Source organism: Mus musculus, chromosome 3 (genome assembly GCF_000001635.26).
Source record: "Mus musculus strain C57BL/6J chromosome 3, GRCm38.p6 C57BL/6J".
Taxonomy (NCBI): Eukaryota; Metazoa; Chordata; class Mammalia; order Rodentia; family Muridae; genus Mus; species Mus musculus.
Window position 1 is genome coordinate 116600383 of NC_000069.6, and position 25802 is coordinate 116626184.

Genomic DNA, 25802 nt, shown 5'->3' on the forward strand with positions numbered 1-25802 from the left:
TGTCTTCAGACACTCCAGAAGAAGGCATCATATTTCCTTACAGATGGTTGTTGAGCTACCATGTGGTTGCTGGGATTTGAACTCAGTACCTTCGGAAGAGCAGTCGGCTCTCTTAACCACTGAGCCATCTCACCAGCCCCTCTAGGTGTGTTTTTAAAGTAAATATGGGTAATATATTTGGTTTAGTGCCTTCTTCAAGTTTTCTCTCAACCTCTAATCCATGTAAGTGCTTCAAATGTGTGCAGCAGTATTATTAATATGAGTGGAATTGCCATGGTCAAATAATTCTCTTAGACTTAGGCATTTTAATTCTCTTTGGTTTTGTGTGTTTCTCTTTTCATAAATACATATACATACACACACACACACATATATATATATATATGAAAGGTATTAAAGTATAGGACTTCAAGCTGTAAAACACAATAAACAATCAGATTTCAATTTAAATATACCACTGTAGCAAATACCACTATATAGTAAAAAATACCTTAAAGATGAAAAAAGAAACAAGGGGGCTGGTGAGATGGCTCAGTGGGTAAGAGCACCTGACTGCTCTTCCGAAGGTCCGGAATTCAAATCCCAGCAACCACATGGTGGCTAACAACCATCTGTAACAAGATCTGACGTCCTCTTCTGGGGTGTCTGAAGACAGCTACAGTGTACTTACATATAATAAATAAATAAATCTTTAAAAAAAAAAAAAAAAAAAAGAAACAAAACAAAACAAAACAAACCCCTCTGTTAGTTGTCATTTATAAATTAGGAGGAAGTTGTGGTAATCTCTGTCTAAAGAGGGTGAGTAAAGTTGGAGTGCTGCTGCGGTCGGTCTGGCATGCACTGCTCTGGGCACTGGAGTGCCAGTGTAACCCAGTGCCTATCTAGCAGGTAAGCCTCCAGCGTTAGCCCTAGCACCACAAATATACTTGAGGAAGGGTAACAGAAGTTTTCGTGTTTTTTTTTAACTGACCTTTTTCATCTAGCAGGTGGGAGGATGCATATGAACTAAGTTATAGCATCCAATTGTAGGGTCAATAAGAAGTTTAGTTAAGCCAGGTGTGGTAGCATACAACTTTAATCCCAGCACTTAGGAGGCAGAGGCAGTTGGATCTCTGAATTTCAGGCCAGGCTGATCTGCATAGAGAGTTCCAGGACAGCCAGGACTACATAGAGATACCTTGTCTCAAGCAAACAAACAAACAGACAAACAAAATAAACAAATAAATGGATTAAAATGACCCATATTAAAACAATATAAAATTGTAAATCCCAGTTTAAGAAACAGGTCTTAGCATTGACTCTAGCCCGACTGTCCGCACCTTGCTCGTCAGTAGTTGGTTGCTGTCTGTCCTTTTTACTTCTGTTGTAGCTAAGTAGGAGCTGGAAACAGCTTAAACCAAATCTTTAGAAGAATTTAAACTTGAGCAGGCTCAATTTTGTTTTTGTTACTTTCCTATTGCAGAGACAATGTGACATATAGAAGAAATGGCTTCTTTTAGGTTTAAATTTCAGAGTTAGGGTCCACGGTGGCAGAAAGGCAGAGTGGATGGCGGTAGCAGGCAGCTGAAGCAGCTGCTGAGTCAGCAGGAGACAGAGCACACTGTGAGCGAATGGGCTAGGTCCTTCCAAACCTCAGAGCCCACCCCTTCCTGGAGGCCAAATTCAGTCCTTCTCACATCCACCAACCTGGGACCAAATATTCAAACATAGAAGCCTATGGGGGGCATTGGTATTCAAACCAACACAAATTTGTTTATCTCCCCCCTCCCCCTTAACATGCACACGCACGTGTGCACACGGGCACACATACACACATGTCAGAGAATGGCCATTGTTACTGAACTTAGCAGAATAGTTTGGAGATGCATAGACATTCTTCAATAATTTCATTAATTTTGTTTCTCAGTTTAACGTTATGGCTGCTGCACAGAATGTGGAGGCTGTGACATTTTGGACATTAGAGCTACTTGTGAACGAGAGAGTAAGCTTGTTGACAATGCTTCTGAGATACAGTTACCTAGACAATATTTTATGTTGATTTGGCTTTGCAATTAAAATATATGTAACAGGATAGTGATTATCATTTTCTTGACTCTAACAGTAATGCAAACACAGCTAGACAGTGGTAGCACATGCTTTTAACCCCAGCGCTCTGAAGACAGGTGGGTTCCTGTGAGTTTGAAGCCAGCCTGGAGTATAGACAGAGTTCCAGAACAGCAGGGGCTGCATAGAGAAACCCTGTGGGGGTGGGAGGCAACCAAAAGCAAACATCATAATATTTTAACTTCTAAAAAAAAAGATTATTTATTTATTTATATATTTATTTAATATGAGTACACTGTAGCTGTCTTCAACCAGAAGAGGGCATCAGATCCCATTACAGATGGTTGTGAGCCACCATGTGGTTGCAGGGAATTGAACTCAGGACCTCTGGAAGAGAAGTCAGTGCTCTTAACTGCTGAGCCATCTCTCTAGCCCAATATTTTAACTTTTTAAGATGGTATATATCTTTGTAAGTCAGTTTGATCATTGAAGTGGTAATTTTTGTTTGTTTGTTTGTTTTTTCAAGACAGGGTTTCTCTGTGTAGGTCTGGCTGTCCTGGAACTCACTCTGTAGACCAGGCTGGCCTCGAACTCAGAAATACGCCTGCCTCTGCCTCCCAAGTGCTGGGATTAAAGGCGTGCGCCACCACGCCCAGCTTTTAAGTGGTATTTTTTAGACCTAAAAGTTGTTACTGAATTGATGGTCTATGTCTTGGTAGATGCTTTTTAGAATCTGGCAGTAAAGTTATTTACCAGAATACTAGCAATGGGTACCCTGATTGTTTACCATATTTAGTCCACAGCATCTTCATTTTACAAGTGACAAATACAAACTGCCTTTCATTACAAACTACCAGGTAACTTATTAGAGGGACACTACAGACTTAAAACTTACGTCTAGTGTACTTTCTAAAAACCTGTTCATAAGCTTGAGGGCACCTGTGGCGTCTTGTGGGTTAGGATCAACATTTTAAGTTAAAGATAGCAAACTTCACGTTGCTTGAACATTCTGAGTTGGCCGTGTCTTTTCCTACAGGAGAGGGAGCGTTAGAGTGAGCATTGAGCTGCAGTCCCTTTCGAATCCAGTACACAGGAAGGTTCGTATTTACTTCTTTTTTGAAGTATGACCATTTGTGTGTGTCGTGATTATTGTTGTGGTTTTGTTTTTTTGTTTTGTTTTAAGAAAATTCGATCTTTTCTTACGGAGACTTAGTCATAGTATAATCACTAAGGTGGGTTTACCAGGGACGCTTATCCATTCTATTCCACACATGGTGACTCTTGCAGTTTCCTTCCCCAAAGGAGGAGAAATTCTACTGTCCAGCTTGTGGTCTCGGTAGACTGTGGTCTCCCTGATCTGTTTGGAACTGAAGTATAATTGCTGAATTATTTTTAAAGGGTTACTCTTTTGTTAAGTCCTTTATTGTTTTAATTTTTAAATTTTGGGTCATTTTATAACTTGTAATTCTAGGTTGGTGAAATCTAAGTCAGCAACTTAAATATAATTATACCGTGCATTAGTAAATCCAAGAAGATGTAGGGGTTGATGTAACAGTCTGGGTTTGCCCTCAACATTTAAAAGATTACCTTACTCTACACTTCGGTGTAGAGCTTAAACTCCATGTCAGCTTAAAAATTAAGTTGGATATGGTGTTGTATGCTTGTAATCCCAGCAGCACTCAAGAGGAGGGAGGAGATTGAGAGCTCTTTGGAATGCAACCTGAGCTATATAATTGATACTCTCTCTATTAATAATAATAATAATAATAATAATAATAATAACAACACTAAAAGTACGGGACATAGGACTAAGGGTAGCATCTGGTTTCCTCGTTGCAGCTTTCCCAGAGCACATGCAAGCATCTTGTAGTTGGCAGTAACTTTAGGTTTTGCCTCGTTGTTGGTTTTCAGTAGCATCCGAGGTGAGTTTTAAGAAGTATTTAAGTAGAAGTTACTGAACCACGGGCTTCTCTGAGGTGGAGTGAGCCCCCAGTTCCTTGATTTCCGGGAACAGAGTATACATTCTTACTTGTTAATTTTACATGTGGCCTCTCTACATGTTTTAGCTTCACTGATAAAATGCTTCTGTGTTTCCAGTTACCCTAGTAGCTCCTTAGAGATGAGAAGATTTTCTTCAAGTTCCTTGTTAGTCCCTGCTCCTCCCATAGGATGCCTGTTTTCTTTGTACTTTGACGTTCATAACTTTTGTGTACCTACTGCCATCTATGATGCTCTGTCACACTTGAAACTTGACAGCCTGGCAAGTGTCTTTATGAGAAGAACCCACTTCCTTAGAAAAGAAACAGATGGAGCATCTGGGGTAGGAGGCCTCCAGGGAAGCCCTGGAAACGCTTCACCGCGTCACCTGATACTTCATCTTCTATCTGAGCGACGAGAGCCCCTCCCTTTTCTTGTAGATGACTGTCAGTTTTGCTGATTATATTGCTGCTTTTGAAATACCAGACTAGTTGATTTGAGGAAAGCCAAAAATACACGTATTCAATCTTGCCATGATGCCACGGGGCGCAAAGCTGGTGTATATATTTCTCTGAGCCTCATAGAAGATACTGTTAACGTTGGGCATTTCGTCAGCTCCTACACACCCCAGGATGTCTACCCCCAGTAAAGATGCTCACGCTCTAAAGACTAATAAAACCGAGCAGCACCCTAACGCAGGACTCTGAAGTATAACTGATATGTTGTTGTTTTGAGTAATTTAACTCTTATAAAAGCTTTACTAGAAATATTAAAAAGTCTGATCTTTTCTTTAGGATTTAGTCATCCGTCTGACTGATGATACAGATCCGTTTTTTCTGTATAACCTTGTTATATCTGAGGAAGATTTTCAAAGGTAAATTATTTTAGATTTTTGCTGGCCCTACACATAGTCTAGGAATAATTTTCTGAGTTTTATAATGTGTTTACACTGTTCTTTTTTGAAACACATGCCTGTTCACGTGGTAAGTTATTCTGAGACTACTGACTGCTCTACAATTGTTTAATGGGTATTTTTAAAGTTGAATGTTTTATAGATTATCAGACTTCCATTTAAGGAGCTCAGAAATTTGATGCTTTAGCTAAATTTCATGACTCCTGTTAGATAAAGTTAATATATGTCAAAAGCTCCCTAGTTTATTTCTTTAAAATAGTGTCATTAGTAAATAATATTTTATCCTATGAATTCTAACTAAAGATAGTAATTAAGTTTCTGAAAAGCTGTCTTTCTGTTTTCTGTGTAGTTTAAAATTGCAGCAAGGTCTCCTGGTGGACTTCTTAGCTTTCCCACAGAAGTTTATAGACCTCCTTCAGCAGTGTATGCAAGAACACGCGAAAGAGACTCCAAGGTGAGGCTGGCAGGCCGGAGCATTAGTCTCCCTTCAGAGGAGGAGTGCTGACAACGTTATTTTCCATGTCCTGCAGATACTCCAGTGTATTATTTTTAAACTGGGATTTAGGGTTCAACTAAATCCCAACTTTTAAGAAATCTTGACTAAAATAAGAAATATTTGACTCTTATTTCTCATATTTCTATGGCTTGATGCAGTTTTTAAAGTGAATTGGTATTAAAACATTTGTTTTCCTAGGATTTATTTCTTATTTGTGTGTGTGTGTGTGTGTGTGTGTGTGTGTGTGTGTGTGTGTGTGTGTTTGTGTGCACTCATGTTGGCACCCTTGGAGGCCAGATGGGTGTGTGAAACCTCCTGGAGCTCGGACAGATGTTAGCTCTCTGAGCTGGGAGCTGGGAACTGTACTCAAGTCCCCGAGAGCAGCAACTGTGCTCACCTGCTGAGCCATCTTGAGCCCCAAGCTCGTTCAACTGTTTAATAGTTTTTGTTTTTATGATTCATTCCGTTCATGATGGTATTTATGTTCCTGGTCACGCGCTGCTGACACCTGCTCATGTAAAATTCACCAGGAACTTTTCCTTGGCTTGAACAACTGATGGGTATTGTTTAAAATACTGTTTTATTAGAAACTTAAATGTTTTCTGTACCATTTCCCCTTTTTTTTTTTTTTTCTCTCAAGATTTATTTATTTATTATATGTAAGTACACTGTAGCTGTCTTCAGACATTCCAGAAGAGGGAGTCAGATCTCATTACAGATGGTTGTGAGCCACCATGTGGTTGCTGGGATTTGAACTCTGGACCTTCGGAAGAGCAGTCGGGTGCTCTTACCCACTGAGCCATCTCACCAGCCCCCCATTTCCCCCTTTTTATTTTATCTTATTATTTTGAGACAGGGTCTCACTATGTAGCTCTGGTTGTCTTAGAATGTACTATCTAGACCAGGCTGGCCTCGAACTCATAGAGAGCCATCTTCCTCTGCCTCCTGAGTGCTGGGATTAAAGGTGCTTATTATACAGAAGTATGCTGTAGCTGACTTCAGATGCACCAGAAGAGGGCGTCAGATCTCATTGTGGATGGTTGTGAGCCACCATGTGGTTGCTGGGATTTGAACTCAGGACCTTCGGAAGAGCAGTCAGTGCTCTTACCCGCTGAGCCATCTCTCCAGCCCCGTTATTATTCTTTATAAAGAACTTTCTCTTAGGAATCAAGGCTATAGGATTGTTATGAGCATTTACAGGGAAAAGGATAAATCTGTAATTCTTATTGTTGCTTAAAGGTAAGTTGTTGGAGTGAGGAGCTGGAACTCCGGTCCCCCTATGGTATTTGATGAGTTTATGTTTTCAGGTTTTGCTCTCCCTCTTTCCCTTTTTGTCTCTCATTGTGAACATTAGGACCATGCTTCATTCCACACCCCAACATACTCCTGTTTCTCTTTGTCTAGTGATTTTCTCTTCTCCCCTTCGCTGTCTTGAGTCGAGGCATGTGTGACCCAGTGGCAGGGCCTCACAGGTCTGCAAGTGTGTTATAGTGTGACTTTTCTCTTCAAAGGTTCCTGCTGCAGCTTCTTTCTTCAGCCACTCTTTTGGAGAACTCACCGGTCCTTTTAAACGTAGTGGAGACAAATCCTTTTAAGCATCTTATTCACCTGTCACTAAAGCTTTTACCTGGAAATGATGTAGAAATAAAGAAATTTCTAGCAGGATGTTTGAAATGTAGCAAGGTAAGTTTTTAAATTTAAGTTCCTCTTTTAAACTTGAGACCTAAGTACTTTATAAATCACTGTGGATCCATGCGCGCACACCTCCACCCCTGAGTCCCCCACTCCCGCTGCTTTTCTGTAGTGAATTTCACTGTTTTTCATTTAGCTACTGCCTATAACTCAGTCTAGAACTAGACCAGCAGTTGAGCAGCTTAGCATCCAGATATTAACAGTCCCTGGCCTTAGGCACCTACCTTTCACATCGCCATTTCATCAGCCAGCAGATAAGAATATGAACACACAGTCTGCCACCCCAACATACGACACCTTTTCTAAGCCATCATTAAGTAAGATACTGCTTAGCATCTATCACTTACTCTCTTTCCTTTAAAGAACTTATTATTCTTTTCAATTGTGTATTATAGTATGTGCATTGAAAATAAGTATACGAACATGGTCTGAATATTATAAAATGCTAAAGGGTGTGGTACAAGAACAGCATGGTGTCTCTGCTTAAGAAAATCCATGTCAGCTGAGTGTGGTGGCGCACACCTTTAATCCCAGAACTCCGGAGGCAGAGGCAGGCGGATTTCTGAGTTCAAGGCCAGCCTGGTCTACAAAGTGAGTTCCAGGACAGCCAGGGCTACACAGAGAAACCTTGTCTCGAAGAACCAAAAAAAAAAAAAAAAGAAGAAAAAGAAAAGAAAATCCATGTCAGTTGCATGCTGAAGTAGTTACATAAAGAGCTCGGGGCTCAGGGCACACAGATCTGGGGTTTTGTGAAGACACAGGCTCTAGTTTAGAAGGCCTGAGGTTTTGCAGGTTCAGCAGGCTCTTTGCATGCTGCTGGTATTTGGCTATGGACGATTGTATTCAATTGTAAGCTGCATAATTTTATTTTTATACATAGGAAGAAAAATTATCACTGACTAGATCACTAGATGATGTTACCAGGCAACTGCACATTACACAAGAGGTAATTCAGTTTTCATTTTGTCTTTGTAAATAATCCAAAATTGGTCCTGAATTCTTTCTACAATTCAAACCAAGCCTTTGTGTATCTTCTTTCAAAATAGATTGTTGATGGCTCGCCACTCTTTGCACCTCTTCCCCCACAGTTAATTATCTTAAATTGATGCTTTCTTTTAGATATTTAATTCCACCCAAACATTTCTGCTACCCCTAACATACAACACCTTTTTAAAGTCATTATTAAGACACCGCTTAGCATCTATCACTTACTCTCTTTCCTTTAAAATATTATTACTCTTTTAAATTTTATGTGTGTGTGCACGCGTGCATGTGTCTCTCTCTCTCTGTGTATCTGTATGTGTGTGTGTATCTGTATGTGTGTGTGTAGGCATGTGTGTACCATGGCATGCAAGTAGAGATGAGAGAACAACTTGTGGGTTTGGTTTTCTCCTCCCATGGGTACATGGAGTCATAGCAGGAGCTCTCATCAGCCCTTTCATTTTATTCATCTTACTTGTCTGGCCTAAAATGCTCTTCAGTTGCTGCCTCCTTTCCCTTCCTTCCTGTGTTAAGACTGAATTAATCCTGTGGGGGCTGGAGAGATGGCTCAGCAGTTGAGAACACTGGCTCCCCTTCCAGAGGACCGTGGTTCAATTTCTAGTACCCACATGGCCGTTCCCAGCTATGTTCCAGGGGATCCAGATATACATTGCAGGCAAAACAACAATGGGCATAAAAGTTATTAAGTCTTCTGTCTTAGTCAGAGTTTCTATTCCTGTGCATACATGACCAAGAAGAAGTTGGGGAGGAAAGGGTTTATTCAGCTTACACTTTCACATTGCTGTTGATCACCAAAGGTTGTCAGGACTGAAACTCAAGCAGGTCAGAAAACAGGAGCTGATGCAGAGGCCATGGAGGGATGCTACTTACTGGCTTGCTTCCCCTGGCTTGCTCAGCCTGCTCTCTTATAGAACCCAAGACTACCAGCCCAGAGATGTCACCACCCACAAGGGGACCTCCCTGCTTGATCACTAATTGAGAAAATGCCTTACTGTTGGATCTCATGGAGGCATTTCCCCAACTGAAGCTCCTTTCTCTGTGATAACTCCAGCTGTGTCAAGTTGTCACAAAACTAGCCAGTACACTCCCTTCCTCCCTTCTCTCTCTCTCTTTCTGTCTCTCAAAAGAATTAATCCTTTCAGCCGGGTGTGGTGGTGCACGCCTTTAATCCCAGCATTTGGGAGGCAGAGGCAGGCGTATTTCTGAGTTCGAGGCCAGCCTGGTCTACAAAGTGAGTTCCGGGACTGCCAGGGCTACGCAGAGGAAACCCTGTCTTGAAAAAAAACCAAAAACCAAAACAAAAAAAGAATTAATCCTTTCAATGGACTTATCGTGGTTTGCGATACCCACTACACCTTTGCCCTTCACCTTTGACATCTCGGGTGAAAGTACTTGATAAGCAACATGGATAAGCAACATGGCTGTAGGCAGAAATCCTCCTGTACAGTATGGTCCTTTGGGGGACATGCTGCGGTGCTGAAGTATAAGAAGTAGACTTAGGAGACACTTACTATACCGAGTCTCTTAAGTCAGAGGAGAGGATCTGCTGCAGAGCTAGATGAAGTTAAAAGTTCAAGTTCCACCGTGGGCCATTGCAGCTCTAGAACTGTGTCGAGTCTCATGTGCGGGAAAAGCCTCGAGTGTGTACTAAAGAGCTGAGATTTCCTTAGCAGTACCTTGTTAAGCACTTTGTGTTCTAGTCTGAGTGTAGTGTACTCAAGAGACTGTCCTAATATGTTGTGCTGACCTCTAACTTAGACGTTGTCGGAAAAAATGCAAGAATTAGATAAGCTGCGGAGTGAATGGGCCTCGCACACAGCATCGCTGACGAATAAGCACTCTCAGGAGTTAACAGCTGAGAAGGAGAAGGCCTTGCAGGTAAGAACACTACAGGCCACTGGAAAATGTCACTTTTAAAATGATTCTTAGTTACTCCATTGATTATAAAAGTAATACATGCTTGCTTTAAAATTTTCAAATATCTAACCAGTATATAAAATCAAAATTAAAAGCTTATTCTTCAGTCTTACTACTCAAAGATTATGTAGTCAGCATTGGCATTTTTTTCCTAATTAGTAATTTTTTTTAACTTATTCACTTTACATCCCATTCACTGCCCCCCTCCCACAATCCTTTCCCATCCCCCACCCCCTTCTCCTCTGAGCAGGTGGGGGTAGCCCCCGACCCTGGCACATCAAGACTCCTGCAGGGCTAGGTGCATCCTCTCCCACTGAGGCCAGACAAGGCAGCCCAGGTAGAAGAACATATCCCACAGTCAGGGAACAGCCTTTGGGATAGCCCCTGCTTCAAGGGTTGTTCAGGCCCACATGAAAGAAAGCCTAGCTGCACATCTGTGAATATGTGTGGGGAGGCCTACAGTCTGGGCAGCCTGTTCTGCTGTTTCCCAGCCATCAGCCCTCCGTGGTTGCCTGGAGGTTGTCCTCCCTTAAGGTCGTCATATTGATGCTCAACTCTGTAGAAAATTTGATACAGTTTTGTAGACTTTTCTCTATGTGTATATATAAGTGATACGCAATTTAAAAATAATTTGTTCATAAATTTGTAGCAAAGTAAATTACGACTATAGATGTTCATTTGGGGTTTATCCTATGCTAATAAAATTTTATTAGATATATTGATTATAACTTTTTAAAAAACTTAACATAAGATACTATTCTATATCAGTTCAAATACTTTTTTTTTTGATGCTACACAGCTGTTATTTGTCATTCAGATCCAACTTAGATTAACTTTTAGCCACACTAGTGGCTTTGAAATTTTGGTTTCTGTGGGCCAACTACATCAGAGTGCAGTGAGCTTTCTGTTTCCATTGTGACAAATCCATATAAAATTTTCTCAATATACTTGTCACCTAAAAAGATTATGTGACATGGAATCCCAAAGGTTCTTGTTTCCCTGTGTTCCTATGAATCATCTTAGTGTTTGCCGCCTGACAGGCACTAAGGGGATGCTTGCCTCAGTTCCTCCACGATCTTTACATGAAGCTAAGCCTCCTCTCACGTGACTTTTTGCCATTTTCATTTCCTCTATGGATGACCTTCACCTTTGCTCCACTCGCTGTTTCGTAGAGGGATGTCATTCTTACCTTCTGTTTTATAGCTTTAATAATAAATGTCGATGCGCTCAATACTAGCCAGCTCTTTGCTGTTAAGGGTATAACTGGTTGTTTGTTTGAGGCAGGGTTTCTTTGTGTGGCAGCCTCTGCTGTCATGGAGGTCACTCTGTAGGCCTCAAACTCAGAGACCTGCCTGCCTCAGCCTCCTGAGTGCTGGGATTAAAGGCATGTGCTACCTCCAACCCTCAGCATAACTGGGTTTTAAAAATAAGCATAACTTTCACTCAAATTAGAATTTAGAATATCGTGTCACCCTTTAAGGCTTCCTTATGTGCCTTCTAGTCTGTGTGCTACTCTTAGGGAGTGTCCCAGTCAGGGTTTCTGTGCTGTGAAGAGACACCATGACCATGGCAACTCTTATAAAGGAAAGCATTTAATTGGGTCTGGCTTACAGTTCACAGGTTTAGTTTAGTTTAGTTTATCATCAGCATTAGCTTGAAGAAAGACATGCTGCATACTAAGAGTTCCACATCTGGATTCATAGGCAGCGGCAAGAGAGAGTGAACCAGTGATGCATTTCTGCCAAAAAGGCCACATCTATTCCATAAGACCCCACCTCCTAATCCTTCAAATACTGCTACTTCTTATAAGCCTATGGAGGACAATTTCACTCAGACTGCCATATGAGGTCACCTTTCTGACTGCTGCCATTATTGCTTGGCTTTGTTTGTTCAACATAAATTGACTCAAATAGCATGTCTCTGTATTATTTCCTTCCCTTGACAGCTTTGGAATTCAGTTGTATGGTTTCCTGTTATTATTGTGCAGTGTTTTATTATATATCTAGACTGTGACTTATTTGTTTTCCTATTGGCTAGCCTTTGAATTATTTGTGATATTTTGTTGTTATATATTAAACTGATATGAGCAACCTACTCCATTTCTTTTTGTGCTGGTATACAATCTCTGTCTTGGGCACAATTTACTGCTGAAATGACTGGGTTCTAATATAGGCATGTGTGTAGCTTTAGCAGGAACTGCCTGTTTTCCAGTGGAGGTTTACACTGCTGTTCTGGGATTATAATCCTCCCACATGAAAGTGAAATTTTTTTGTGTGCATGCTAACCAGTGTGATTATTTAATGCCCATTCAACATGCTCATTGTTAAATTATCCCTATTGCTATTTTTAGGAATTATTTATATATTCTAAATATAATTTTTTGTCAGGTACTGATATCACTTAGTATCTACAACGAATAATTCCAGAGACTTTTTTTTGTTTGTTTTTTGTTTTTGTTTTTGTTTTTCGAGACAGGGTTTCTCTGTATAGCCCTGGCTGTCCTGGAACTCACTTTGTAGACCAGGCTGGCCTCGAACTTAGAAATCTACCTGCCCCTGCCTCCCGAGTGCAGAGACTCTTTCAAGATACTGAAGTATACAGAGGCTCAAATGTCCCTTATTCAAAGTGGCATACTATTTACATATAACTTGTGCACATCTATACTTTGGACCATCTCTAGGTTATTTACAATGTCCAATACTATAACTATATATATATGTTATACATATATATACTATATACAGTATATGTATGTATACTATATACATATATGTATGTGTGTGTATATATATGTGATGCAGACAGTTGTAGAGTGTTGTTTAGGGAATAATAGCAGAAAAATCTGTACATCACAATACAGATAAAACTACATGGTACAAGAGTGAGCCATTGGGTAAATGACACTCCAGCGATGAGTTCTGAGTGACTGAGATCTGTGGCACAGGGCTCTAGTGAGTGTAGCTGCATACTTCCCCTCCTCCTTTGAGACAGGGTCTCTGTGTAACCCTGGCTGTCCTGGAACTCAGATTCTCTGCCCTCTACCTTCCGAGTGCTAGGATTAAAGGAGTTTACCCGCATGCCTGGGCCCCCCTCTTTTTTTTTTTTTTTTTTTTATTTACATTTTTATTAAATAATATTTGTGACTGGGGATTTTATATATTTTTGCTCCCTCCAAGTAAGACTGTCTACTTGTACTCTGGTTAGGCTATTTTTTAAGACAGAGTATTGTGTAGCCCAGGCTGGCCTCAGTCTTGCTGTGTAGCAGGGAGTGACTTTGAAGTTCTGGTCCTTGGATCACACCTTCTCAGGGTTGGGAATTACCTTTGTTTACCTTACCTGCTCTTTCGTGAAATCTGTAATTAGACTTCTTCTAAGCAGGGAAATTGGAAAACGATGAAGAAATTAGGATGAAGAAATGATGTTTTGTTTTTTCTGATCTTTATACTTCTGCTCTTTCTCCTTTGACATACTGCTCTATAATAGACCCAAGTTCAGTGCCAACAGCAGCACGAGCAACAGAAAAAGGAACTGGAAACCCTCCATCAACGGAATATCCACCAGCTACAAAGCAGATTGTCCGAGTTAGAGGCAGCTAATAAAGAGCTCACCGAGAGGAAGTATAAAGGAGACTCGACTGTCCGAGAGCTAAAGGCGAAGCTGGCTGGCGTGGAAGAGGTATCCCGTGCTGGCTGCTGTTGCGGGCTCCCTCGGCTTTAGTGTGGCTACTGTGCTGCTCAGTGGCTGCTGTTCCCTTGGATGCTCTGCACAGAACTTCTGTCCCTACAGTGATCATCTCACTGCAGAGAAAACAGGGAGTGGCAAGTGTGATGACGGAGCTGGTTCAGGACAGCATGGAAACAGACTGGGTATTTTAGTGTGGAGTTGGAATATTCACGGGAGCAGCCCTCAGATCCTTTCAGTTCCTTTTAATATTACTGCAGTGTCTGTGTCTCACAGCGTTGGCAAGTGTAGTCCAGCAGCTCTATGAAGTGGAACGACCAGTGAGGATACTACTGCTAGACAGTAGCTGTTGCTTACTGAGCATGTGCGAGGTAACCACAGACACTGTGGAAGTGACTTCCAGAAATGAACCCCGTATTTAGGTGCCACCCTTAACCTCACTGCAGAGATGCTGAGGCTGCAACACAGAGTTCTGTTGTTACTCGCTTGCTCCAGCCAGGGAAAGAGAGGGGTGTAACCCGGCTGTTGTTTGCCTGTCTTTCTTTCCAGCACACAGAAATGTTTGTTTTGCCCTGCTGGGGTTTAACCCAGGGCCTTCTGCATACTTGGCAAGTGCTCTGCAGTGAGCTTCAAACCTTGCACATCAGAGAAATGTAAACAGTGTTGGTGTTTGCTACAGCACATCTGTGCGTGCCTTGGCACGAGTGATAGTCTCTATTAGTAGAAGTTATTTTCAGATTTATTTGTATGTATTTTGAGACAGGGTTTCCTGTGTCCCCGAGATTGGCTTCAGACTCCTGATCTCAAAGCGGCTTTGCCTTACTTAGTAGGTGGACCAGAGGCCTGTGCCGCCATTTCTGATTTTTGTTTGTTTGCTTTGTTTTTTGAGATAGAGTTTCTGTGTATTCCTGGAAGTCCTGGAACTCTGTAGACCAAGCTAGCTTTGAACTCAGAGATCTGCTTACCTCTAACTCCCAAGTGATGGGATTAAAGGTGTGTGGCACCATGCTTAGCTTGTTTCTGGTTGTTAAGGTCTTTGTGTTTAACAACAGAGATAATCAACATTCTGTTTCATTATAATGTTTAGACGCTAAAGCTCCACCCATTTTATGTGTAGATCCTTGAAACATTCTGCACCAACAATAGCTGTGTGTGTGGATTTCTATCCTATACCCTTCCTGTAGTAGTGCAGCATTTCTGACATCACACTTGGTACCTTAGTAGATCAATGGCTTCATTATAATGCTATATGATTTCTCCCATCTAAATCCCCAAACTAGCTAGTATATTAATAATCTTACTATGTTGTTTGTTTTTGTTTTGGGGATTTTTTTTGGTTTTGGTTTTTCCAGTGAGAGTTTTCTGTGTAGCCCTGGCTGCCCTGGAACTCTGTAGATAAGGCTGGCCTCAAACTCAGAGATTGTCCTTTATCTCTCTCTCTCTCTCTCTCTCTCTCTCTCTCTCTTGAGTGCAGGGATTAAAGGCTTGTGCTGCCACCACCACCTGGCAATTATGTTTTTATATAACCTCATTGTGGTAGTTATCTTTGTACCGGTGACAAAATATTACGTAAACAACTTAAGGGAGAGGCATTTATTTTGGCTCACCATTTCAGAAGCTTCATTTTGGCTGTGCATAGGATTCAGTGCCTTGGAGTTGGGACATGTGGTACTCATTTCACATGGACAGAAAGTGGTTAGGGGAACTGTGACAACACAGTGACATGCCAGGATACATCTCTTGAGGACATGTTTCCAGCGACTTGACTTCCTTTACTAAGCCCCACTTCCACATTTCCACAACCTCCCAATACAGTGCCTCCAGCTGAAGATCCAGCCTGCGGGGACATTTCCTGTTTAAGCTGTAACTTCACATCGTCTCTTCCAAGGTTTGCAGAGCACCCGTGGAGAGTCGCTTCTGCCTGAGGAACCTTGCTTTATCACTGAGGGTTCGGTTTCATAACTGTGTGAGGTTAAACATTGTAGGCAGCAGTGTCCTACAGTGATTATCATTTATTGGATATTTACTGTGTGCAGTCAGTATGTTAGGCAGTTTACATAAGGATTTTTGAAATATTTGGGGGGATTTATATGTTAGATCACTGGCCTTTTGCTGCCAGATACCAGGCCATGAATGTTTGTAAGAGATAGGCTCGCCATGCTATGGTCTTGCAGACTTCCCCATCCACAGCTTCGAGACAAGGTTATGGTCCTCCCTAGTGCCTGTTTTCTTACCCTATGCCACCTAGGCCAGGCCAGACTGTAGCACATGCTATGAAGGTTGCTCACCCTTTGAAAACCATCAAGTGACAGAACCTGCTTTGTTCTTGAGAACTACAAGGTCTGTGTCTTCTGTCCAGGTCCCTATGATGCTATAGCTGGCAGCTGTCTCTTCCCAGTCTAGCGCCCTGAGGACTTCTATGCCACTCTTCTCTCTCTTCAAGACCTGTCTCCCAGTAAAGCAAGGGTGATCGCATGTCCGTTCCTTCCCAGGAACCGGCATTAAAGATTATTTAAAATTTATTTATGTGCATGTGTGCTTAAAATGAGTACACACTTGTCAAGACAACTTTATAAATGAGGGCACTGAAAGAAGTTGCGCAGAACATATTCTCTGATTTGAAGTCAAGTCTGTCTGAAGCCAAAGTCTGCTCTGAAAAGCATTGTTGGGCACTATAAAGTTATCTTAATTTTTTTTTGTTAAAACAATTCCCTAGGTATTACTTACTGGATTTAGATTAGTTACAGTTGGGGTGCTGTTAGCTTATTGAGAAGTGATTTATTCTAGATTGTTTTGAGACCTATTTTTAGTTAAGTTATTTGCTTTTTTCTTTGCTTTAAGTATAAAACAAAGAAAAAATCAGAAATGTTAACATATTTATTAACATAGAAAAAAATTTAAGGGCTGGAGAGATGACTCAGCAGTTAAGAGCACTGACTGCTCTTCCAGAGGTCCTGAATTCAATTCCCAGCAACCACATGGTGGCTCACAACCATCTGTAATGGGATCTGGTGCTCTCTCTGATGTGTTTGAGGACAACTACAGTGTACTCATACACATAAAATAAATAAATCTTTAAAAAATAATTTTAATATATTATAAGAAGTAGATAATAAACTTAGACGGTATGGGGCTGGAGAGATGGCCCTGTGCTTCAGAGCCTTGTTGCTCTTGCAGAGGACCCAGGTTCTATTCCAGCACCCACATGGTAGCTCATAGTCACCCATAAGTACAGTTCCCATTTGCCGCCCTCTCTGACCTTCTCAGCACCAGGCATGGATGTGGTGCACGTACACACATGCGGGAAAGACACTCATACACATAAAGTAAAAAGAAATCTTATTAGAAACTACACAGTATCAGCTCCCATTCTAAAAACCCATACCTATAGTCAATCAGAAAATACTAATTCTACAACCATAACTACCACTCCTTCTACTCTTAGATTCAGTTAGTAAGTTATAAAATTGTTATAAATTTAAGAAGTTATGGTATTTTTTTTTCATAAGTCAGAATTGTTTTGTCTTCTCCTTGGCATATTTGAATTAATAGTATGTTTTACACTTGTATCCACATCTATAACTTATATCACCGGAGAGATTTTCATGGCTTTTATAAAACATACTAGAACCTTAAGATTAATAAAAGCTGCTTTTTGGATTGAGATAAAAGATTTATGTAGTTCAGGCTAACCCCAAGGTTGTAATGATTCTGCCGCAGCCCCTGAGCGCTGTGAAGAGAGACACCACTGGTCTAGCCTTGAAGACATTTTTGGCTTGTAAGGCATCTTAGTTTTTTAGAAAGTTTTTTTTTTTAAGGTAATGAGGTTTCGTTTTGCTTTGTTTCTAAATTTTATTTATTATTTTTTATGTGTATGAATGTTTTGTCTATATGTCTGTCTTTACACTATGTGTGTACCTCATATGTATGGAAGCCAGAAGAAGGCAGTAGATCTCCTGGGACTCGGTTACAGACTGATGTGAGCCGCCATGTGGGTGCTGGGAATTGAACGGCATCCTCTGGAAGGGGAGTTGGTGCTTTTATCCAGTGAATCATCTCTCTGGCCCCAGACACCTTAGTTTGAAATAACTCAACTGGTTCATTTTCCTTTTACACGATGCATAACAATTCCTTCCCCTAACCAACCTCCAGGAGCTGCAGCGGGCCAAGCAAGAGGTCCTTTCTCTGAGAAGAGAGAATTGTACTCTGGATACTGAATGCCACGAGAAAGAAAAGCACATCAACCAGCTACAAACAAAAGTGGCCGTTTTAGAACAGGAGATCAAAGATAAAGACCAGCTTGTTCTGAGAACAAAAGAAGCATTCGATACAATCCAAGAGCAAAAGGTCTTTTGTAAAAGTTTAAAAATAAATAAATCACATTTCCTACATGTACTGTTGATGCTTCCCATAAACAAACACAGTGTCTTACTTGTGTTCTGTTTTTTTCTAGCAGGTGGCTTTAGAAGAAAATGGTGAGAAAAATCAGATACAACTGGGAAAACTTGAAGCTACAATAAAATCATTATCAGCAGAACTTCTAAAGGTTCGCTTTGAAATGTTTAGCCAAATATTAATATTTCATTTGGTTATATAAATATTCATATGAGTTTCTCGTAGGCAAATGAGATCATCAAGAAGTTACAAGGAGATCTTAAAACTCTGATGGGTAAATTGAAACTGAAGAATACAGTTACTATTCAGCAAGAAAAACTATTGGCTGAGAAAGAAGAAATGCTACAAAAGGAGCGAAAGGAATCACAGGACGCTGGGCAGTTTCTTCGTGCCAAAGAGCAAGAGGTGGTCACTGCCCCTGTTGTAGGCTAGGGTTGCTTTGTGCAGTTAGCGAGCTTCCCCACATGGATGGGAGAACTTGAGCTTGATTGTATGAAGACAGTTGCTTTGTCCTCCCCCCCACCCCCATCTAAACCAAACCCCACTAGATAAGGTAGTGATAACCTCACTGCCGGGGTTCTCATGAGTGCAGAGTGGGTAGCTGTGTACGCTTGTAATTAACTATTTCATTACAGAGTTGAATTGACTTCTGCATTCTCATTTATCTGTAGTACTAATGAGATATTGACTTAAGAGTATACAATGCGCTAGTCTAACCTTTACTTTCCCTCATTCTGATGATAATATTGCAGGTATGCAGATTACAGGAACAATTAGAAACTACAGTTCAGAAACTCGAAGAAAGTAAACAACTTTTGAAAAATAATGAAAAATGTAAGTGATATTATATTTTTCTGTAAAGAAGGCTTATTATAGTTTTGTTAATTTAAATTTTTATGTGAATTAATAAAAATGCAGATAAATGAAAATATTGTTTTATAAATAATTTCTGTTTTCAATTTGCTTTTTTTTTTCTTTTTGTTATTTTGTTTGTTTTTGAGTCAGGGTCTCCATGTGCAGCTCTGGCTGCTTCTTGCCTCCTGAGTACTGGAATTAAAGGCATGTAACACCGTGCCTGGCAAGGTTAAACTTTAATTGAACGTTTTCTCAGCTCCAAGACTTGAGTGGCTGAAAGACACTGTTTAGAAGCAAAAACTGTCAGAGAGTTTGAGTTGAAAAAGGCCTTGGGAGAGCAATAGAATAAAAAGTCCCATGAGGCTCTTGATAACATTAGCATCTTTAACTAGAAAGTATATTCTTCAAGCTTACATTGTATGACCATGGTATAAAGCAGCTATAGAAACTGAATGCTACAGAAAACTACTTCTAGCTGGTATGGTCTTGTATACTTGTGATCCGAACCTTTGAGCAACTGAGGCAGAAATACCAAACACCATTAGTTGTGGACCTGCCTGGGCTTTATTGAGACCTGTCTGAAAAACAAACAAACAAACAAACAAACAAACAAACAAAACAAAGGGAAAGGAGTGCTTAGAGTAAATTATTTGAAAAGTAAAAACTAAAATAAAATTATTTTGATTTTTATTCCCCGTTTTAAGTAATCACGTGGCTAAACAAAGAGCTAAATGAAAATCAGCTGGTAAGAAAACAGGACACATTGGGAACCTCTGCCACCCCACATTCTACTAGCAACAGCACCATCAGAAGTGGGCTCTCTCCCAATCTGAATGTGGTAAGCATGAGATGGGGGTGAGGCTCCTCAGCGCCGACAGTTTCTCGGGAGGGAGGGGGTGGTGTGCACTGCCCTTGACTGCAGCCTAGGCCTACGCGTGCTTGATTAGCAGGCTGGACTTCAGGAGCGCGCTTCATGCCGTTACGTGATTGTGAGTATATGAATGTGTATATACGCCCATATGTGTGCAATTATAAGTGCGAAGGGCGTACTTGATAAGACTTTTCTTTAGAAATCACTACTGAAACATAAAATACACATGAACACACACAGAGAAAAGATTGTTTTGAAAACTTCAAGCAGAGAAAATTCAAGACTTAGACTGTTAAGTTTGGAACTACTATACAGAAAAGCCTACACTGATTCGGTAGCAAACTACAGAGTTGGGGTAGCTTTGTAACATGGACTTCATGGTTCTAGAGTCCGAGTGAGCATCATGAGACAGACATTTCTAGCTTTTCCCCAAGGAATGGGGGGGGTGGGGGGGTGGGGTGGGAGGCAGCTCCTTACCCAGCGGTGGCCTGGCGTTGTGGGACGGCAAGTCTGAGAGGGCTGTGCACGTGCTTATTACAGCTAAAGACCTAGGCTCCTCCTGAGCACAGCATTTACAGTGTCATCATCACACGTGCTCTCGGGATGAATCAGCATAAATACAAGAACACCCGTCAGTCATAGCTGAACACAGAAGCTTGCAAGGCTACAGAAAGGGCCTCACAGCTTTCTGTCCTGGCTGATGCCTGTAGCTGCCATTTCTCTAAGCAGTTTTCAACTTGTCTGTTTACAGAAACTAGTACTGTTTTTACCCAATCTGGTAAAATGCTTTTCTTTCTGAATAGACTGTGGATGACTCCTCTCTCACTCTTCCTCACACCTTCTGCCAGTGAGGCTGGAGACACCAAGGGCCTGGGGAGTCTTTGTGTTAGCCCCATCCATTGGCAAGCAAGCCCAGTAGCTTCTTTGACCCATACTTGCAAAGCTAGTCTGGAAGGCCCTCTAGGTGGACCAGAGAGATGCCAGTCTTAGATTATGAAACAGCAGAATTTTATGGTGTCTTGCTAGAGGAAATTGGCCTCTGAGATATTGCTCTTAACTAGTAATTATTACCAGCAAACACTAAAACCTTCTAGGCCAGCAAATACATGATTATAATTTAGAAATATTTCTTATCTTTTTTTATATTTTGCTTTTTAGGTTGATAGACTAAATTACCCAAGCTGTGGAATTGGCTATCCTGTCTCCTCTGCATTGACATTCCAGAATGCTTTTCCTCATGTAGTAGCTGCCAAAAACACCAGCCACCCTATCTCTGGACCAAAGGTAGCCAAGTGCTAGATAATGTATTAGATGAATACTATGTAGTATGTATGTGGTTAAAGTATATGCGTATAAAGTATATGTAGTATATGCGTGCACCAGATGTCTGCAGCATCTTCGCTCAGTCCACTCTTGCTCATTGTTTTACTGAGTCCGCAAGCTGAAGAGAGATGGCTAAGGTATGTACCGGAGTCATTTTCTTATTCATGTTTGTAGGGCAGGCTTCGAGCGGCACATTCTAAAGGCGAGTTTTGGCCACACTTCTCAAGTGGTACATGAGAAGCCATCCTCTCACACTTGATTAGCTAGCAAATATTTTCTTTGTATTCAGTTTATGTCTTGATCATCACTATTACAATTAATATTTTCATGCCTCGTTCCAGGTTCTTTTCTATATGGGTAGAGTGGGCAGTCTCTGTTGTTTGTTTTGTTGTTTGGAGATGGGTCTTACTATGTTTTTCTGGGTGGCCATCTTCCTGCCTCTGCTCCCAAGTAGCTAGAATTAGAAGGATGTGACACTGTCTTCCGGCTTCTGAGTCTGACTCTTAAATTACATTTTATTGTCTGTGTGTCTGTTGTCTTCCTCTGTATGTACGTGTGTGTGTGTGTGTGTGTGTGTGTGCTTGTGTGTGTGTTTATGTGAGTGTGTGTGACGGTGGGGCATTTAGAAGACAATTTGTGGAGATCAGTTCTCTCCATCTCCTCTTTAGGTCCGAGTGACTGAGGTCAGGTCCTCGGCTTGGCCACAGGTCCTTTGTTCAGTGAGCTGTCTCACTGCCCCCAGCCTTCCTCTTCCCCCAACCCCCGTTTTCTTCTCAGAGCCTCTTGTATTATTATCTCAGTATTTTCTGTTTTAAAGATTTGTTTTTATTCATGTGTGCATACATGTGTGCCAGTGTCCGTGGAGGCCAGAAGAGGGTATCCCATCCCCAGAGCTGGAGTTACAGGTGGTTGTAATGAACGTGGGCGCTGGCAAACAGCTTCTGAACCTTTGCAACAAACCAAGTGCTATTAACTGCTGCGCCATTTTCTCCAGCCCCTCCATACTTTTTAAACGATGAGCCCTCAAGAGTAAAAACCGAAAAAAGCATATAAGTTTACTAAGAGTATCTTTCTTTGTGAATTATATCTTTATCCTATCCCAAACAACTATGTGATTTACAGTATATACTTGAGCGCTTCAAAAGAGGATGGAGAATGAAGAGGTCAGCTCAGGAACTTAGAGAAATTCCACCAGACCCCTCCCCTCCTGGGAGGGAAAGGTCTTAGAGCACATAGGCGCCCCTCCCCTCGGGAAGGGAGGGGCTAATTACAGCCACCTGCCAGTAGGGAAGGCCCAGAGCTTCTAGACACATTCCCTAACCATTGGCCACCTACCTCATTCCCTGAAGACCAATCAGTTTAAAAGTCACATTGTTCTGCCAATCACATTGTGCCTAATGGCTGCTACTTTAAAAACTGTACAAAGGCTCTCCGGATGGGCTGTGCGAGGTCGTTCTCTCTCTCCATGTACAGGGCGCCCTCAGCATGCTGGATCAATAAAATTCCTCTTGCTTTTGCATCCAATCCTGTCTCCGCATTGTTCACTGGGTGTGTGTGGGGGGGGGGGGGGTGGGGGGCGGTGTCCTCCAGTAAGTTAAGGCTTGCCAGAGTCTTACAAGATGACATGGCAGCAATCCAGCCATGGAACCAGAGGTTAAAGCAGAAAGCTCAAAGCCAGCCTGGGCTGGGCATTGTACTCCACGTCGTTAGTCCCTGCACTCAGGAAGCAGAGGCAGGCAGATCTCCGGGAATTTGAAGCCTTCCTGTTCTTCATATCACATTTCAGACAGCCAGGGCTACATAGGGCTTATGTTAGAAAAGAAGGGGGGAGGGGAGGAAGAGAAGGAAGAGAAAGAGAAGAGTGGCAGTGAGAAGAGGAGGAAGAGAAAGAGAAGAGTGGCAGTGAGAAGAGGAGGAAGAGAAAGAGAAGAGTGGCAGTGAGAAGAGAAGGAAGAGAAAGAGAAGAGTGGCAGTGAGAAGAGGAGGAAGAGAAGAAGGAGGCAGTGACTTACTGTATACTACCAGCAGTTTGATACTTAAGATCTCCTGCAGCCTTCCAAGACTGAATCCTCCTCAACTTAATTGTAACCATTGTAGTTGGTGAATTGTAGTATCTCATTGTGGTTTTAACTTTCATGTCCCTAAAAGTTACAGAGTTAGGGGCAGCTCTGGTCTGAATAGTAAGTTCTGACACACCTAGGATTACATAGTGAACATGTCTCAAAAAATAAAATTTAGTGAGATTAAACTCTTTTCATGTTCTCTGTTGCCCTCAGTAGGTCTGTTTTGTGAACTACTTTTTTCAATTAATAAAACAAAACAAAAGAAACAACCTAGTGGGAATTGGCTCTCTCCACTGTATAAATTCTGGGCGTTGAATTCAGGTTATGAGGCTAAGGAGCAAGCATCCCAGCCCGCTGAGCCCTGTTTCCAAATACATAATAAACAGTTTCTTACTGAGACGATGCCCTATGCGTCCTGGACTATGTTCCCCATCAGAAGAATACTTTCCAAAGAATAATTTGGAAATGTTTTCTGTCAGTTCGTGTGTCTCTCTTTTTCTCATCTATTTCCCTTCATCTCTGTTTTATTTTTGGACAGAGTCTTACCATGTAGCCCAGGCCATCCTTGAATTAGTGTTCCTCATGCCTCAGTCTGCCTGAGCGCTGGGATTGCAGGTGTGAGCCACATTGCCAGTTGGCTCTGTTTTTATTGTAGATGGCCTTTTGGGTCATGGAACTTTAACTTAAAGGAAAAAAAAAAACTCTCTTGATTTATTTAAGTGTTTGGATGTTTTCTCTGCTGAGCACACACTTTGCTTCTAAGCTACATGCCCAAGCCTTAGTCCTTGATGATTTTAGATAGGGTCTCTGCTCACACTGGCCTTAAGTCCATCCATCCTCCTAGCTCCGGCTTTGCACATGTCAGCCCCTCCCGCAACGCTGTGCCAGCCAAGATGACTGATTGCTCTGTTGGCTCCATCCTACTGTTGAACCTAGCCATTGGTTATTTTTTCAGTTTTAGAATTCTGTTTCCTTTCCCTTTTTTGGTCCCTTTCCCTTGGTGCTGAATGTGGAGCCCTGTATATGCCAGGCTTTCCTTTCCTTTCCTTCCCTTCCCTTTCCCTTTCCCCTTCCCCCTTTCCCCTTTCCCCTTCCCCCTTTCCCCTTCCCCTTCCCCCTTTCCCTTCCCTTTCCCTTCTTTTTCCCTTTCCCCTTTCCCCTTTCCCCTTCCCCCTTCCCCCTTCCCCCTTTCCCCTTTCCCTTTCCCTTTCCCTTCCCTTTCCCTTCTTTTTCCCTTTCCCCTCTTTCCCCTTTCCCCTTCCCCCTTTCCCCTTTCCCTTTCCCTTTCCCTTCTTTTTCCCTTTCCCTTTCCTTTTTCCTTTTTCCTTTCCTCTTTTTCCTTTCCTTTCCCCTTTCCCTTTCCCCCCTTTCCCCCCTTTCCCCTTTCCTTTCCTTTCCTTTCCTTTCCTTTCCTTTCCTTTCCTTTCCTTTCCTTTCCTTTCCTTTCCTTTTTTTGACATCTGTTTCATGAGTGTTTGTTCTGCTTAAAGCACAGTTACAATGGCTGCTTTAAAGCATTTTCCTGCACTGTGATGTTTGTTATCCTATGGTGTTATCATTTGTGTTCTTTATTCAGTAAATTTGCTTAGATTTTCTGGGCTTTTTGTTAAGTAGTTGTACTGGCTAGTTTTGTGTCAACTTGACACAGCTGGAGTTATCACAGAGAAAGGCGCTTCAGTTAAGGAAATGCCTCCACGAGTCCAGCTGTGGGGCATTTTCTCAATTAGTGATCAAGGGGGAAAGGCCCTTTGTGGGTGGGACAATCTCTGGGCTGGTAGTCTTGGTTCTATAAGAGAGCAGGCTGAGCAAGCCAGGGGAAGCAAGCCAGTAAGTAACATCCCTCCATGGCCTCTTCATCAGCTCCTGCTTTCTGACCTGCTTGAGTTCCAGTCCTGACCTCCTTCAGTGATGAACAGCAGCATGGAAGTGTAAGCCTAATAAACCCTTTCCCCCCCAACTTGCTTCTTGGTTGGTCATGGTGTTTGTGCAGGAATAGAAACCCTAAGACAGTAGTTTTGGATTATATTCTGGATAGTTTAATTGAGAATCTAGAGTATATTCCAATTGTAAATAAGATACTTTCTAAAAAGATAATTTACTAAGTTGCAGTTACAAGGTCTGATTTGTTTTTATAGACTGTTTTCAATGTCAGCTGTTTTTATAGGATTTGCTGGGCCAAATGTGCACTATCCAGAGAGTATCTTGACCTGTGAGCAGACCCCTGTAGTTAGTTTCCAAAGGCTTTGGCTCACTGGTTGGAGTCAGACTGTGCATGTGTAGCTTACAAGGTTGTTTTGTTCTGTGTATCACAGTTCATTTCTTCTTTTTTTTTTTTTTTTTTTTTTTTTTTTTTTTTTTTTCCTCCAAGACAGGGTTTCTCTGTGTAGCTCTGGCTGTCCTGGAACTCACTTTGTAGACCAGGCTGGCCTCGAACTCAGAAAGCCGCCTGCCTCTGTCTCCTGAGTGCTGGGATTAAAGGCGTACGCCACCACGCCTGGCTCACAGTTCATTTCTTATGTGTGCTGGGTCCACATCCAGCCACTGTGGTTTCATGGGCGCGACCTGAAGGTTTAC

At 41.7% G+C, this 25802-nt stretch overlaps 2 protein-coding genes across 6 annotated transcripts in view; one reads left to right on the top strand and one right to left on the bottom strand.

Annotated features, from left to right (window-relative positions):
• The window catches only part of Trmt13 (tRNA methyltransferase 13), a 38527-nt gene extending 24322 nt beyond the window's left edge, over positions 1-14205 (bottom strand). The window contains exon 1 of the mRNA NM_030016.3: positions 13377-14205. The gene's annotated coding sequence lies outside the window, so the exon portion shown is untranslated. The remainder of the gene's footprint in view (positions 1-13376) is intronic.
• The window catches only part of Sass6 (SAS-6 centriolar assembly protein), a 36049-nt gene that overhangs the window by 5445 nt on the left and 4802 nt on the right, over positions 1-25802 (top strand). For 2 of the 5 annotated variants that reach the window (XM_006502140.4, XM_006502141.4), the window contains exons 2-14: positions 3080-3140; positions 4815-4894; positions 5283-5387; positions 6941-7112; positions 8002-8067; positions 9882-10001; positions 13524-13715; positions 17874-18068; positions 18175-18267; positions 18342-18521; positions 18869-18950; positions 19676-19809; positions 21001-21126. In XM_006502140.4, the coding sequence (XP_006502203.1) occupies positions 3080-3140; positions 4815-4894; positions 5283-5387; positions 6941-7112; positions 8002-8067; positions 9882-10001; positions 13524-13715; positions 17874-18068; positions 18175-18267; positions 18342-18521; positions 18869-18950; positions 19676-19809; positions 21001-21126 (1606 nt within the window). Of the gene's footprint in view, positions 1-3079; positions 3141-3882; positions 3966-4814; positions 4895-5282; positions 5388-6940; positions 7113-8001; positions 8068-9881; positions 10002-13523; positions 13716-17873; positions 18069-18174; positions 18268-18341; positions 18522-18868; positions 18951-19675; positions 19810-21000; positions 21127-25802 lie in introns of all 5 variants that reach the window. The other 3 variants (NM_001289568.1, NM_028349.3, NM_001289571.1) reach the window with 3 other exon arrangements.